At 37.0% G+C, this 13,406-nt stretch overlaps 3 protein-coding genes across 7 annotated transcripts in view; 1 reads left to right on the forward strand and 2 right to left on the reverse strand.

Annotated features, from left to right (window-relative positions):
* Nucleotides 1–3,223, reverse strand: part of LOC120771010 (ubiquitin-conjugating enzyme E2 W) — a 40,075-nt gene extending 36,852 nt beyond the window's left edge. Inside the window, exons 1-2 of one of the 3 annotated variants that reach the window (XM_040098785.1) lie at nt 3,020–3,223; nt 2,381–2,398 (exon numbers count right to left, since the gene is read on the reverse strand). In XM_040098785.1, the coding sequence (XP_039954719.1) occupies nt 2,381–2,398; nt 3,020–3,043 (42 nt within the window). In that variant the 5' untranslated portion in view covers nt 3,044–3,223. Of the gene's footprint in view, nt 1–2,380; nt 2,405–3,019 lie in introns of all 3 variants that reach the window. The other 2 variants (XM_040098784.1, XM_040098786.1) reach the window with 2 other exon arrangements.
* An 825-nt stretch (nt 3,224–4,048) lies between these two features.
* LOC120770415 (D-aspartate oxidase) lies at nt 4,049–10,082 on the reverse strand. Of its 2 annotated transcripts, none has more exons than XM_040097856.1 (6): nt 9,922–10,082; nt 6,637–7,208; nt 6,448–6,571; nt 6,076–6,221; nt 4,375–4,765; nt 4,049–4,291 (listed from the first exon to the last, which is right to left on the reverse strand). In XM_040097856.1, exons 2-6 carry the CDS (start codon nt 6,822–6,824, stop codon nt 4,130–4,132), a joined length of 1,011 nt encoding a protein of 336 aa, XP_039953790.1. In that variant the 5' UTR covers nt 6,825–7,208; nt 9,922–10,082; the 3' UTR covers nt 4,049–4,129. The 2 variants fall into 2 exon arrangements, with proteins under 2 accessions (XP_039953790.1, XP_039953789.1); XM_040097855.1 differs by having other exon boundaries at nt 6,637–7,221.
* A 1,990-nt stretch (nt 10,083–12,072) lies between these two features.
* Nucleotides 12,073–13,406, forward strand: part of LOC120770416 (ras-related protein Rab-3) — a 34,848-nt gene continuing 33,514 nt past the window's right edge. The window contains exon 1 of one of the 2 annotated variants that reach the window (XM_040097859.1): nt 12,073–13,170. The gene's annotated coding sequence lies outside the window, so the exon portion shown is untranslated. The remainder of the gene's footprint in view (nt 13,171–13,406) is intronic. The other variant, XM_040097857.1, reaches the window with a different exon arrangement.

Raw genomic sequence — 13,406 nt, forward strand, 5'->3', positions numbered from 1 at the left:
TGTGAAGTGCAACACGAAAATCGCATGCAGCACGCTATCAGCCATGTAGGCTATTTGCTTGCCCCAGAAATGTTGCATAAAGAGCTAAATTAGTTTTTTTTTTTTAAGTATATTTAAGCCTAAATTTTTATATATAAACGAAAACATAAAATAAATTTTAGAGAAATTAGTTTTAAGAGAAAAAATTCACTTGCAGGCCAGCAAAAACGCGACTTTCTGTGAATTTTTTTGAGAAACAGTTTATATTATAAATAAACTAAAAAGGTAAATCGCTAATTTCGGCTACGACGGAGCTTAATACCCTTCACAGCTGCATTTCTTATAGCATAAAAAGGTTTAAAAAGATTTTCATCGGCCGATTTTTATGACAGATCTATGTTATAAAGGTCTGATGTCAAGAATTTGAACGGAGATTATATCGCTGCCTTCTTGGACCAAAATCTATACAAATTTCGTGAAAATATCTTCCAAATAAAAAAGTTTACCATACAATAATTTAAAATCGATTGGTCAGTTTGTATGGCAGCTATATGCTAAAGTGGTCCGATCAGAACAATTTCCTCGGAGGTTCCACAGTTGCCTTGGAAAATAATTCATTCCAAATTTCGTAAAGACATCTCGTCAAACACAAAAGTTCTCCATACAAGAACTTGACTTTTGACCGATCAGTTTGTATGGCAGCTACATATACATATGCTATAGTGGTCCAATATCGGCGGTTCCGACAAATGAGCAGCTTCTTGAGGAGAAAAGGATATGGACAAATTTTAGAACGATATCTCAAACGCTGAGGAAGTTCTGATAAATAGTTGGAATATTTTACTTAGCGATATATACATATGTATATATGTATATCATTTCCAATAGTAGGTTCAAGAACACAGCAAATATTTCAGATTTTTAGTAAGATATCGTATGAGAAAAACGATGTTGGTTACACAATATTACTAAAACTAAGGCACACACTCTCGGTTCTCTTTCGTCTAATAATGTATACTGATTTCATACCCAACAATTACACAGTATTTGCAGTTTACTTCACTGTCATATGTTCCAAGTTTAAACACGTCATTTCATGGTGTTAATTTTTAAATTTGAAATATAAATGTTTTAATTAATTTTTATACATTTATTTGACTAATTTCATGGCACATTAATTAATTATTCTATTATTATTTTTTTTTTTATAAACAAATATGAACACTAAATCAGTAATATTAAGTTTTATATTTTGTATGTCACCTCTATTTAATCTCGAACCAATTGGACGCATATTACAAACGATTAAAGCCCACCAGCGACAATTGCATAACTGATTAAAATGCAAAATAAAAACATTAAGAAAAATTTAATCAGTCATGTGTGAGCCTAGTGTAAGATTATCAACTGTTGTTCCACGAAACAGCAGGTTTTTTCACTTTGTAAAATTAATATTTTTTTCAGTTGAATGCAAATTTTCACAATGTTTTTTATTGATTATATTCCGTTGAACTTTTGTGTTACTAAGCATTCGAAAGATGTGGCGGGAGATTTACAATTAGCAAAACTTAAGTTCGAATTAGCAACTGAGGGAATGCGTAAAAAATTGTATATACGAAATCATATGCGATTATCAATAAAAAAAATAAATAATTTGTATGAGTATATGTATGTGCGTGATCAGATCACTTGAGATGTGAATGAACACAAAATGTTTGTAGCGCCATCAATGGAAGTGTTAATTTATTTTTAGAATGTATTAAATGTGTCAGCAAGTATTAGCATGAACAAATTTGTTTTATGTACTATATTTGTACCAAAACAGCAGTAAAATAATTCGATCGAAATGTAGCAATATACAAAAATAGCTACAAATGTTTCTTAATAGACATGTGTGAATAATTTTAAAATTATTAATTTTTTTTAGAAATATGGCAGTATTATCAGCTCGAGACATTAAATGGCGCTAGGGTCAGCAGCGTACAAATGTTGAATCGATTAGCTTTTAGAAATATTAGGACGTGATGACTAGCAAGCGCTTCTTATGTGCTTATATCTCACTTAAAACAAGTTTAAACGCATTTATTTCTGTAGCTACTGTACATAATTATTATATTTCTGTATGTTCTGAGGCTACGGATCAATGCAAATTTAACAGAATACTCTGCAAATGCCATACTAATCTTATTTTGAATAAAAATTTCTCTAAAAACAACACCCTTTTAATTTATTATCGCGTTTCTTATCACCGGCATTCCGAATTGTATATGTATATAAATAATGCCAACACATTTGGGAAGTATGCAAGTGCACTTGAAGCTATATATATAACTAATCTTACTTATTTGATAAATATTTCCACGGCATTGCGTTTTAAAATGTAAATAATCTTTACGCTTACCATCGCTACTGGATCATTCTGCAACTAAGAAAACAAGCAAAATAAAATCGTTGTATAGAGTAGATTTTAATATTTGACGAATTAAGGCGACATTTACTACACAAAGTAGGAAAACAATCCATATTAATAGGGTATGCTAGTAAATCTGAATTGAATATGTTTCAACAAATGTTAGCTTAGAAAACAGTCAAAGCTAAGAAGAGGGGTTGTCGATACAAGCTCACAAATCTACATTAATTACAAAATTTCCTGCAGTTGATAACAAACATGTTCAGCATCTATGAACAAAGAACACAAACAGCAAACAACAACTTGGTCAAAGAAATGCAAAGTGGGTGGTGACGCGGCCGATTAAACAGTACCTAGAATATGTCTACGTTTCTTTAAATTAATAACCTATATCGTTGGCGGGTTTGGGCACAGCCTCCTACATATACACTTCTTTCAATGGAGCATTCTATTCTTTTTTTCGTTTGTTTGTATTAACCTTCACTATATAGACATTTGCAGCCTTTGTCCAGCAGCCAGCTGTTTGCTTTGTCCATTGATTTTCATATGAAATCGTTAAAGTCCACATACACAAAACGCAAAACAACAAAAAAAAGAAATATTCCGAAAATCACTCTTTTTAGAACTTACCTCAGATGGCGACATTGATGACATCTTCTTCACGTTCTAATCCTATGCTTTTTAACCGCTAATCTATGGATTGATCTCTCCGATTTGCAAATGTGTTTTTAAATGATTTTTACGTATTTTTATGTTGGTTTGTAATAAAAATTTCTTAAGTCTATTTTAATTGTTGACAATCACGAAAAATTTCCCATTTGACAGTTTGCTTTATTCTACTGATTGTCAACGTTAGAGATGTGTAGACACTAGTAAATACAAGTTCGATTGTGATACATGGAAATTTCAAAGAAACTTCTTATTATTTGACTTGATATACCTAAGAAAAGTAGGTAGAGAGTAATGAAATACCAACAGGTATTCTACCTGAAATTACGTAAAACGTCATGGCTGATCTCATTTAATAAGTAAATTATCCTGGCATAGCAATACTTGTACATCTAATATAAAAGTATAAAAAAGCGAATTTATCGATAGTACGTTTGAGTCAATTATACTTCTGCCTTTTTCTGATGTGAGTTTTTTGAGTTGACGACTTGGTGCTTCGTTTATTATATTTTTAGCCATGTAACTGTAAAATATTTGCAATAAATAATGACAATTTCTAAAGAAAATTAGAAATAATTAAAAAAATTATAATTTGGCTTTATTTATTAAACTGACAGGTACTGCAAATGTACACAGCGCCATCTGGCGGTTGATAGCAAAACAATAGAATTATTTAGAAATAGTGTTGCCGGTGTTCGTGTGTTACAACAGTAGTACTGATAGTACCAAATGTTGTTTTTGGACAAGGTCTACGGTAAATAAAAGGCAGACACCGTATATTAATTTGGTTTTACATATTATTCACAGAGAGCAGAATATCTGTTTTGACAGATACTCAAAATATAAAAACGGGACTAGAATTTTACTATTAAAAACCAATTCTTTTTTAGGTACGTTGACGCATTGTTGTAAAAAAGAGATTTTGAATTTAAAAATATTTTAGAATGTACTGATTTATTTAAAAAAAGTTGTTTTATAGAATAATACGGACACATACATACATACATATACATATATAAATTTATAGCCATATATGAATGTATATGTATGAAATTATCACACCGTTTACAGTTACAATTTACTGTTGCCTGCCAAAAGATCGCGTGCGATTTTTACAGCATACTTTGCGGTGCCGGGTGAGGTGGTAACACCATAGCCACCATGACCGTAGTTATGCACCACTTTCTGCGTGCGTCCGTCGGCCAAACGGAGGATCTCACTTTCGACGCGCACCTATGCGGGCAAACAAAAACATTTAATCATGTATAAACATGCTACACGTTTTTGAAAAAAAAAACTGCCGAACTGCAACTCACCACAGCACGATGTGGCCGCAATCCAACAGCCTCTCGCACCACCTCGGCGCGCTTCAAGCTCGGCAGCATGCCATAGCAACGCTCCTTGATCGCCATCGAATCGTATTTGCAAACATTCAAATTGAAGCTGTCGTATTGGCGACAACCGCCGAGCGTGACCGCCTCGAAACCGGGCAGTATGTAGGTGTCATAGTCACCATAAAAAGCCAGCTTGACCCATGGGGCGCGCACTTTCAGCACCTGACCACGCATCGGTACGAGTTGCGCATCATTGCATAGCTCTTTTGCGCCCAGGCCGGTGCAATTGAAGAGCACATCGAAGTTTTGCTCCGACACTTCCGAAAACGAGCTAACATGTTGACGCGTGACTTGGCCACCAGCTGCAATAAAACTGGTAAAGTAAAAGATATTAGTAATGTTAGGGTAACTTGATTATTTCCGTAAGATTAGTAGGTCTAACCGATTTAAAACTGTTATCGAGAGCAGCAATAAACCTCTCTGCTATAGAGATTTCATATAAGATCTTATAACGAGATTTTCAATGGAAACGGTACAAAAATATACCAATTGGGACAGCATATTCTCGCTCTTTTGACATTTCTCTTCAGTAAGGTTTGTCATTTCATCATGGAAAGATATAAGATGCAACAACGAGTCGAAATTATTGAAGTTTACTTCCAAAATTCAGAGTCAGTGGCCTCAACTTTAAAAGCGCTACGTTCAATTTATGGTCGTCATAATCGTCCTGTCAGATTAACAGTTGAGGGTCTAGTGGAAAAATTTGAATCCACACGCATAGTAAAAAATGTTACCGTGCCAGAGAGACAAAGAAGAGTCCGTAGTATTGAGAATACTGCTGCCGGATCAACTTGAAAATGAACCGAATTTTCATCGAAAAATCATATTCGGCAATGAGGCTAATTTCGGGCTGAATGGCTTCGTCAATAAGCAAAAAATACGTTATTGGTAAGGCAGCAATCCACATGTACTCCATGAGTCACCATTGTATCTCGAAAAATTTATGGTTTGCTGCGGTTTATGGTCCGGCGGGGTCATTGGCCCGTACTTCTTCCGTGAAGGTCAAGACCGGCACGCCGCTGTGAATGGGAATCGCTACCGCTCAATGATAACCGAATATTTTTGGCCCGAATTGGATGATATGAACTTGGACAATATGTGGTTCCAACAGGACGGCGCTACAAGTTAGACAGCGGTTGTCACTATCGATTTATTGAAATCCAAGTTTGATGAACGTGTTATCTCACGAAATGGCGCAGTCAAAGGACCGCCTCGGACGTGCGTTTTGACGCCGTTAGACTATTTCCTGTGGAGCGACGTCAAGTCTATGGTCTATGCCAACAAGCCAGCGACGATTGATGAACTTCGTACGAATATCGAAAGTGAAATTGCAACAGTATCGGCCGATTTATGCTTGAAAACCGTCGAAAATTGGGTTCAGTGTCTGGACTTCTGCAAGCGAGCCCGTGGTGGCCAAGCAAAAGAAGTCGAGCTCCATACATAATGGCTTCGAATGCACTTTCACAGGAATAAAGAACTTCATTGCTATCCCAAATCGTTTTTGTTTCATTTAAAAAACTTTTTGTTGCGTTCTTATTGAAAAACCCGTTATTTTTGCCGCGGATCTTGAGTTATTCCTTAGGTATAAACATATAATAGTTAAAAAATGTTTTCAAATCTTACTTCTTTGTTGCATATGGCAGGAAGAGTCCGCATTCAGTGAGACAAGTGGTAAAGAAAGAACCGTATTTCCAAGCACCCTGACACAGCTTCAATTCCTCCTCCGTGGCTTGTCGGTAAACAGGCAATAAATTCTCAATGAAGGGGTTCTAATGACAAAGTAATGAAATTATCAAAATGTTTATAATAAAAAGTAGAGAGTTAAAAGCGTTATCAGCGCAGTAACAGTAAATATTGATAAGCAATTTATAAAGTTTTTAAAATCTTAATAGCAGCGATTATATATATAAAGTCTATCAAACTCCAGAAATCGATTACGTTAAAAAAGTTTATGCATCCAAAGCTATAAACTTAATTAAATGAAATTTAGCATACCCGCACGATCTTCGGCGAGGTGGACGAGTAAATGTAGCCTGAGAGCTGGCAAACGCCTGCGAGCGGCGCCTTCTTGGAGCGCCGTATGTCGTCCCAGTAATGGAAGGCGTCAGTAATCCACTGTCTGCATAAATCCACAATAAAAATAGCAAATATATTTTTACACAACAACAATTTGTAAAAATTTACTGTGTAATCTCCCTGGTTGGTCCTGCAAAACTGGTGCCGGGCCTGAAAATGCCAGCCGCTACATGGCTGGTGGTCTCCTCGTTGAAGCGATCGGCGAGTATTGTGATTTGCGCGTTTGGATAATTCTGTTGCAATTCCAAGGCGGTTGTCAGACCCACAACGCCACTGCCCAAGATGCCGAAATGCATTTTGTGTACTCGCACTTATCAGAATTAATTTCACTTAAATAAAAAACGAAAATGTTCAGCGATCAACACGCAACGCACAATGCCAGCGACTGCACTGCCGCTTCCCAACTGATCGTGAGATATGTAAGTATTCACGTTTACTTAGGTGGCAGCAAAGAGCAACGTTGTATTTGATTTTGTTTATTTATTTGCTGTTCACATGCACTTGCTTTGCTTATCATTTATTGCCACAATCGCTTCAAATTGATTATGCGCTCGCTCTCTGTTTTGCCTATACGCGTGTGTATGTGTGAGCACGTTTGTTTTTGAGCACCACTCAAGTCTTCTCAGCTGCTTGTTTGTCACTTGATTTTTTTCAATCTTATCACTACTGATTGCTTAGATCTGCAAGCTTAGACTATTTAGACATGTAGAACAAAAAGGAACTGCCGATTACATCATGTAATTCATATAACTAATTAACTACTAAATATTTATGGACACTGTAAACAAATTGTTATTTTGATATTCATTGTGGTATTGCTGAGAGATCTATTTCTAGCTCTTGATGATTTTACAGTGTCATTTAATATTGAAAGGTTCGCCTCGTTATCTCCATTCGGTTAGAAAAAATTATTTTATTAATGCCAGTTTTCGAAAAGGGAAACTTTATAGATTTTATTTCCACTCCCAAGGTGTCTAAGATTAGAATCATCGATTTGAGCATTTTATTTAAAAGATATTGTTTCGGCAAATAGTTAGACTGACTTTCTATATTTCCACATATATATATAAATATATATTAATATAGTTATTGAAATAGTAGAGACCTTTAACAGATTGTTCAGACTAACTGAGGTAACCCGGAAATCGGTAACTCTTTAAACTGTCATCCATGGAATAAAATATGTTCTGCCATCAAGTAAAATGCTCAAAAGCCTTTTATGTCTAAACTAACTTCAAATGCTAATATTTTAGGTTTCAATAAGAAATAGGCATTAAAATATAATATATACCTCATCATCACTTTTATACTCTGATACAGTGTATACACCCTGTCACTTTTGTTTACAAAGTTGGTAACACAACACAAGAAAACGTCGTGAAAGAGTTAAATGGTACTATACCATTGACCCTTCTCCCAAGGGACAGTATTACTAAAAGGGTTAACTTCACCAAGAAGTTCAACGCTATCCTTGGCAGCAAGGCTGAATGGAATGATTCCACTCTCGAGCTACTGCTTAGGGATAGTGCGATCAAGTGGTACATTGACGGCTCGAAAACAAGAATCGGTGCAGCGGTCGCAGGACCAAGCTCCAAGCTCTTCCTATGGGAAGTTTTTCAAGCATTTTTCAGGCAGCAGTCTTTGCCATAAGTCGGTGCATAGAGATAAACCTCCAACGCAACTATCGCAATGAACGTATAACCATACTTAGCGATAGTCAAGCCGCACTTAAAGCAGTCTCAAATCGCTACTGAGGCAGGAGTGTAATCATGTGTACCTCATTTGGGTGCCCGGTCACAAAGGTGTAGCTGCCAACGAACTGGCTGATGAGCTCGCCCGCTCCGCAGCTTCCATTAGCATGGTAGAACTTGAACCCTTCACTGGAGTAGGTCACCATACAATAAAGGAGTTGCTCCGGAAGGAAGAAGGAGTAGGCAGAGAGAGGCATTGGAAACACTGAAAGCTGAAGAAGCATTTACGCAACATGGGCCTAGCTTCTTGCGTAAATTGCCGAATTTGCAACAGGGAGCCTGAAACATCAGGATACTTGCTAATTGACTGCACAAAAGTCTGCATATCCATGTTTCCAAAAAGAAATTACATCGCTTCGCTAGCACGCAGCAGAATATGGGACTTTTTCAATATGCTGGGGCTAGGTGAGACTTTGTGATTTAGGAGGGGGCAAAATGGACTTAAGGTTGCGGTGCATTCCTCGTTTATCAATCAATCAAACGTCGAAACCACTATAAAATATGTAAGTAATTGATAAGGGGATGAAATATTTATCTAAAACTTTGCACACCTCTTTTTCTCCCCAAAATGCTAATCACTTGTCGAAACCACTGAGATCGAACTACTATAGGATATATGTAGCTGCCATACAAAGTGATCGGTCAAAGACAGTCCTACAATGGAAAACTTTTAATATTTGATAAAATATATTAACGAAATTTTACATAGATTATTGACAAAAGTAAATCCAAAATCTCCGAAAATATTGTTCAGATCGCACCACTATAGCATATAGCTGCCATACAAACTGACAGATCCAAATTAACGTCTTATCTGGAAAATTTGTTTTTACCAAATTATTTTCATGAAATTCGGTAGTTATTATTATCCGAGATAACCCTACAACATCCTAATATATTGTTCTGATCGGATAACTACAGCTTATAACTGCAATAAAAACTGTCACAACAAAATCAAGATAAAGACAGTACTTCCTATAATATTATATTGGCGCAGGCGTAATTTCCGATTTTCTTCTTGCCCTAAATGCCTTCTGCTTAGTATTCAACGACTTTTCCAACATAAAGCGGCTATTTTCATGTTCCCCATATACGCTGCTCGCGAACCCGTCAATACAATAACAATTTTAATGTTATATAAATTTTACGCATGAGCGTTTTTTATGCGGGTACATGAATATATGCATAAGTATATATTTGAAAGTTTGTCTGTCTATACGCGCTTGTAGTTGCCATGTATCGGATTTCCTTCATTGTGCTTCAACTTTGATTGAAGCCCTTCAGCGTGGCTCTTCATTATAATTCGCCATCAATATACCATCAGCAACACTCTAACGCCCACACAAAATAACGGGACAAAGCATAGCAGAATATATTGCTGTTTGTTTGTACAACGAAAGGCATTTAAACAGATACATGCGTTGGTATGTGTGAGTTTTTTTGAAAAAAAAAATTACGGCAAATTTTTACACATATTTATTGTAAATATCTTTATATAAATATATATTTTCACCAAATTATATAACTTGAAGCTGAGCAAATGCCTTTACAAAACTTTTTAGATCATGCGTATACACTTATACATACATACAAACACAGCAAGCTCTGCGCGAAAAAACTTGGATGGTATTTTTATGTTTACCTTTGTAATCAAATGTGGCACTTTTCACTCCGAAAACCAGACGGACTTAACGCTCCAATTCTTTGCTTTTTGACAAAGGCTGCACGCACACGCACACGCACACATACACAACTAGCGGACGACAAACAGACAGAGCAGCGCACAGTGAGCACGGTGAGGCGTGGAGTGTTGAAGCAACTTTGACAGCTGTTTGAGGACGGTTGTCAAATGCCTGTATTAATCAGCCATATGCGGCCAGCTGCTTTGTTGTTGGCTATAGTTATACTAGACTACTACACATACAAACAAACATTTGGTTATATGCGCCTGAATGAAAATCCAAAGCCTACTATCAGGCGCTGTGCAATAGTCTGATGAATTAATGCTGTTTAAGATAAGGGAAAACAGTAAATACAACCATAACACACATACATATATACCACTACACAACTCCGTGCATATATATCTACACATTAGCGTTAGCTGTGGGACAGTTAGTAGTGTAAGTGACGACTTGTCATAAGCATACTGCCAAATATTTGTCAGTCAGCCAGAGAGTCGCGCTCATATAAGCACAGTTAGCTTGTCACTTGCACGCACACAGCAGTTGAGGCGAAAACTTACGCACATTTCGCCATATTGTGTGTGGGCGTAAAGCTGCCAGCTTCATGCGCCGAGCTGGGGAGAGAGTGAGAGCGCAAATGAGCGCTGCTACTTTAGCTTGATGTCAAATGTGGCTGACAGTGATAAGAATCAGTTTTAGGCAGAGGGACGACGCTCTCCATGCTATGAGCATGTGCAAGTAAATGACAGTATATAGTACATATATAGTCACACATAAACATACATACATGTTCATATTTATATGTTATACTGATAAAACTGGCAATGGCTTGCTGACTGACACAGTGCTCTGGTAGTTGCTTTGCTTAGTGCAAAATATTTTTCAGAATGCAAACTGAACCATCAAATTCATGTCCTTGTATGGAAAACTTTTTTATTTCGGGAGATATCTTCACGAAATTTAGTATACGTTTTGATTACAAGTAGTTCTATATAACCAACGTAGAAATTATTTAGATCGGATTACTATAGCATATAGCTGCCATACAAACTGCACCATCAAATTAATGTTATAGTACAGAAAAAAATTTTAATTAACGAGATATCTTCACGAAATTTGGTATACGATTTGACCCTAAATAATTCTATAATCACCTACGAAATAATTCTCATCGGACCACAATAGCATATAGCTGCCATACAAACAGTACTATTAAATTCATGTCTTTGTATGAAAAATTTTTTATTTCAGAAGATATTTTCACCAAACTCAGTACTTACATTTGTCCGAAGTATATATCTAATCTTCGAAGAAATTATGCCGATCGGAGCACTATAGCATATAGCTGCCATACAAATTGAACTATTAAATTCATGTCCTTGAATGAACATATTTTTTTTATTTCAGAAGATATCTTCACCAAACTCACCACTGACTTTTGCCCTAAGCAAATATCTAATCTCCCAACAAATTACTCCGATCGGACCACTATAGCATATAGCTGCCATACAAACTGAACTACAAAATTCATCGCCTTGTATGTAAAACTCTTTTATTTCAAGAGTTATCTTCTCAAAATTTTGGCTTAGATTATTTCACTAGGCAACGCTCTAATCTCAGAATATATTTTCTGGATCGGATCACTATAGCATGTAGCTTCCATACAAACTGAAGTATAAAATTCAAGTACTTGTATGCAAAACTGGAAGCTGTGCAGGCCATTCTAATTTTAATGCAAACAAAATTAACATTTTTTATTTCTTTCAAATAATTTGTAATTTTTACCGTTAATTTCAACACTAATAGTAGTAACCACTGTACCATGTACGCTATAAAAAGCACGTAAAGATTGTGTGAATATAAATTATTATCTCTTCACAGCTTTAAACACATACATATGCACATTTTTAACTGTATATTTTCACAAGTACAACAAAATTTTATTCTACGCTCCCATTCATTGCTTGGCAAATGTCCGATAACTCAGCGCATGCGTCAAACACATTTATTTCATAAACGAGTTTGTGGTCACCAGGAAGCTTACGAATTCGCCGCAAATACGACAAACTAAAGCTTACAATTTCTCATTGTTTGAGGTACCTTTTCGAGCGTATCATCGATTTTCACAAGCAAGCGGACCGAGTGTAATGGTATTTTCCACTTGCAACGGTACAAATAAAGTGGGCCGTTAAGAAAAATCGGTGCCGACAACGCAAAAGATACACAAAAGTTGCGTATACGCAACGTTAATCAACATATAGCTGCTGGGTGCCGTTATAAAGGTGTAGAAACGAAGCTGGGACTTTGGTGTCACAAACGCTCGCTTTGCAGTGTGCACATTTAGAGGGGAGGAGGCGTTGAAGGTGAGACGCGCAAACGAATTCGCCGCCGCAGTGAACTAGCAGAGCGAAAGCTGAATCGAAGCAGCAAGCACCTACAACAAACGCACAATTCGCCGCATTCGCCGTAAACGCTTGCTGCTCAGTGTCTCAGCAGCGAAGCAGTCATAGTCAGCCACAGTGGCGCAACGAATTTTCCTTTAGTATCCTTACGGACGTGAAAAACTGAGTAGTCAACGCGAGAAGAGGCAACAAACGAGCGTGCGGAAGCAAAGCAAAGTAGCTGAAGCCAAAGTATATAGAGTGTTGTAGCAAAAATTTATGCAAAAACGCGCAGCTTGTCTGAAAACTAAGTGCATGTGTGTGGAAAAAATTTCGAAATTCCCAAAAGTGGTAGAAAAAGTAGTTGCAAAAGTAGTTTAACGGGCCACCGAGCTTGCGAAATAAGTTGCTGCCGAGTAAGCGACGAAAAAAACTTAGAAGTCAAAGTCGCATTCGACCACAAAGCGTGAAAAAATAAGTATACCAGCGCAGCTGTATGTGTGCGTGCGTGTGCGTGTTTGTAGCAGCTGCCAGTGACGAGCAACTAAACCATTAAAACGCTACTAAACAGTTGATTATATGTGTATGTGTGTCGGTGCTTGCTTGTGTGAGTACGTGAGTTTCTTGGAATCGCAACAAATTGAATTCAATTGAGAACACTAATCGCGCAACGTCAGCTGCCACTTCACAAACGCAGCAAAAACAACAACAACAACAACAAAAATCCACAACAAAGACCCACAACCAACACGGGCACAAGCAGCAGCGCCAGCTAGCAATTAGGCCAGCCCGAAAGCGCAGTAATAAAACCAAAAGGTAACGCAAGTAAGTAGTTAGCCTATAAATATACCGAAATCGCAGAGGCAGGTGCGATTTATTAGTGCAAAACACAGCTGCAATGCAACAACACAGATACACGGACACACAGACATTTAGAAAGAGAAAGTAGCTTGCAGTTAGACAGTCGCACTGGCCGACTAACGACTGGCTGACGAATGGACTAATGGACGAACGTACGGTTCGATGCATTATGAATATAAACGTAATCATATGTAGGCATA

The sequence above is a fragment of the Bactrocera tryoni genome, chromosome 3, assembly GCF_016617805.1.
Source record: "Bactrocera tryoni isolate S06 chromosome 3, CSIRO_BtryS06_freeze2, whole genome shotgun sequence".
NCBI classification, from domain to species: Eukaryota; Metazoa; Arthropoda; class Insecta; order Diptera; family Tephritidae; genus Bactrocera; species Bactrocera tryoni.

Excerpts from the sequence above, each read along its gene's own strand:
- LOC120770415 (XM_040097856.1), bottom strand. The coding sequence starts at position 6,824 with ATGCATTTCGGCATCTTGGGCAGTGGCGTTGTGGGTCTGACAACCGCC. Across the intron at positions 6,572-6,636 it reads CCAACCAGGGAGATTACACA|ACAGTGGATTACTGACGCCT; the intron begins GTAAATTTTTAC and ends GGATTTATGCAG. Across the intron at positions 4,766-6,075 it reads CTGCCATATGCAACAAAGAA|TTTTATTGCAGCTGGTGGCC; the intron begins GTAAGATTTGAA and ends TTACTTTACCAG.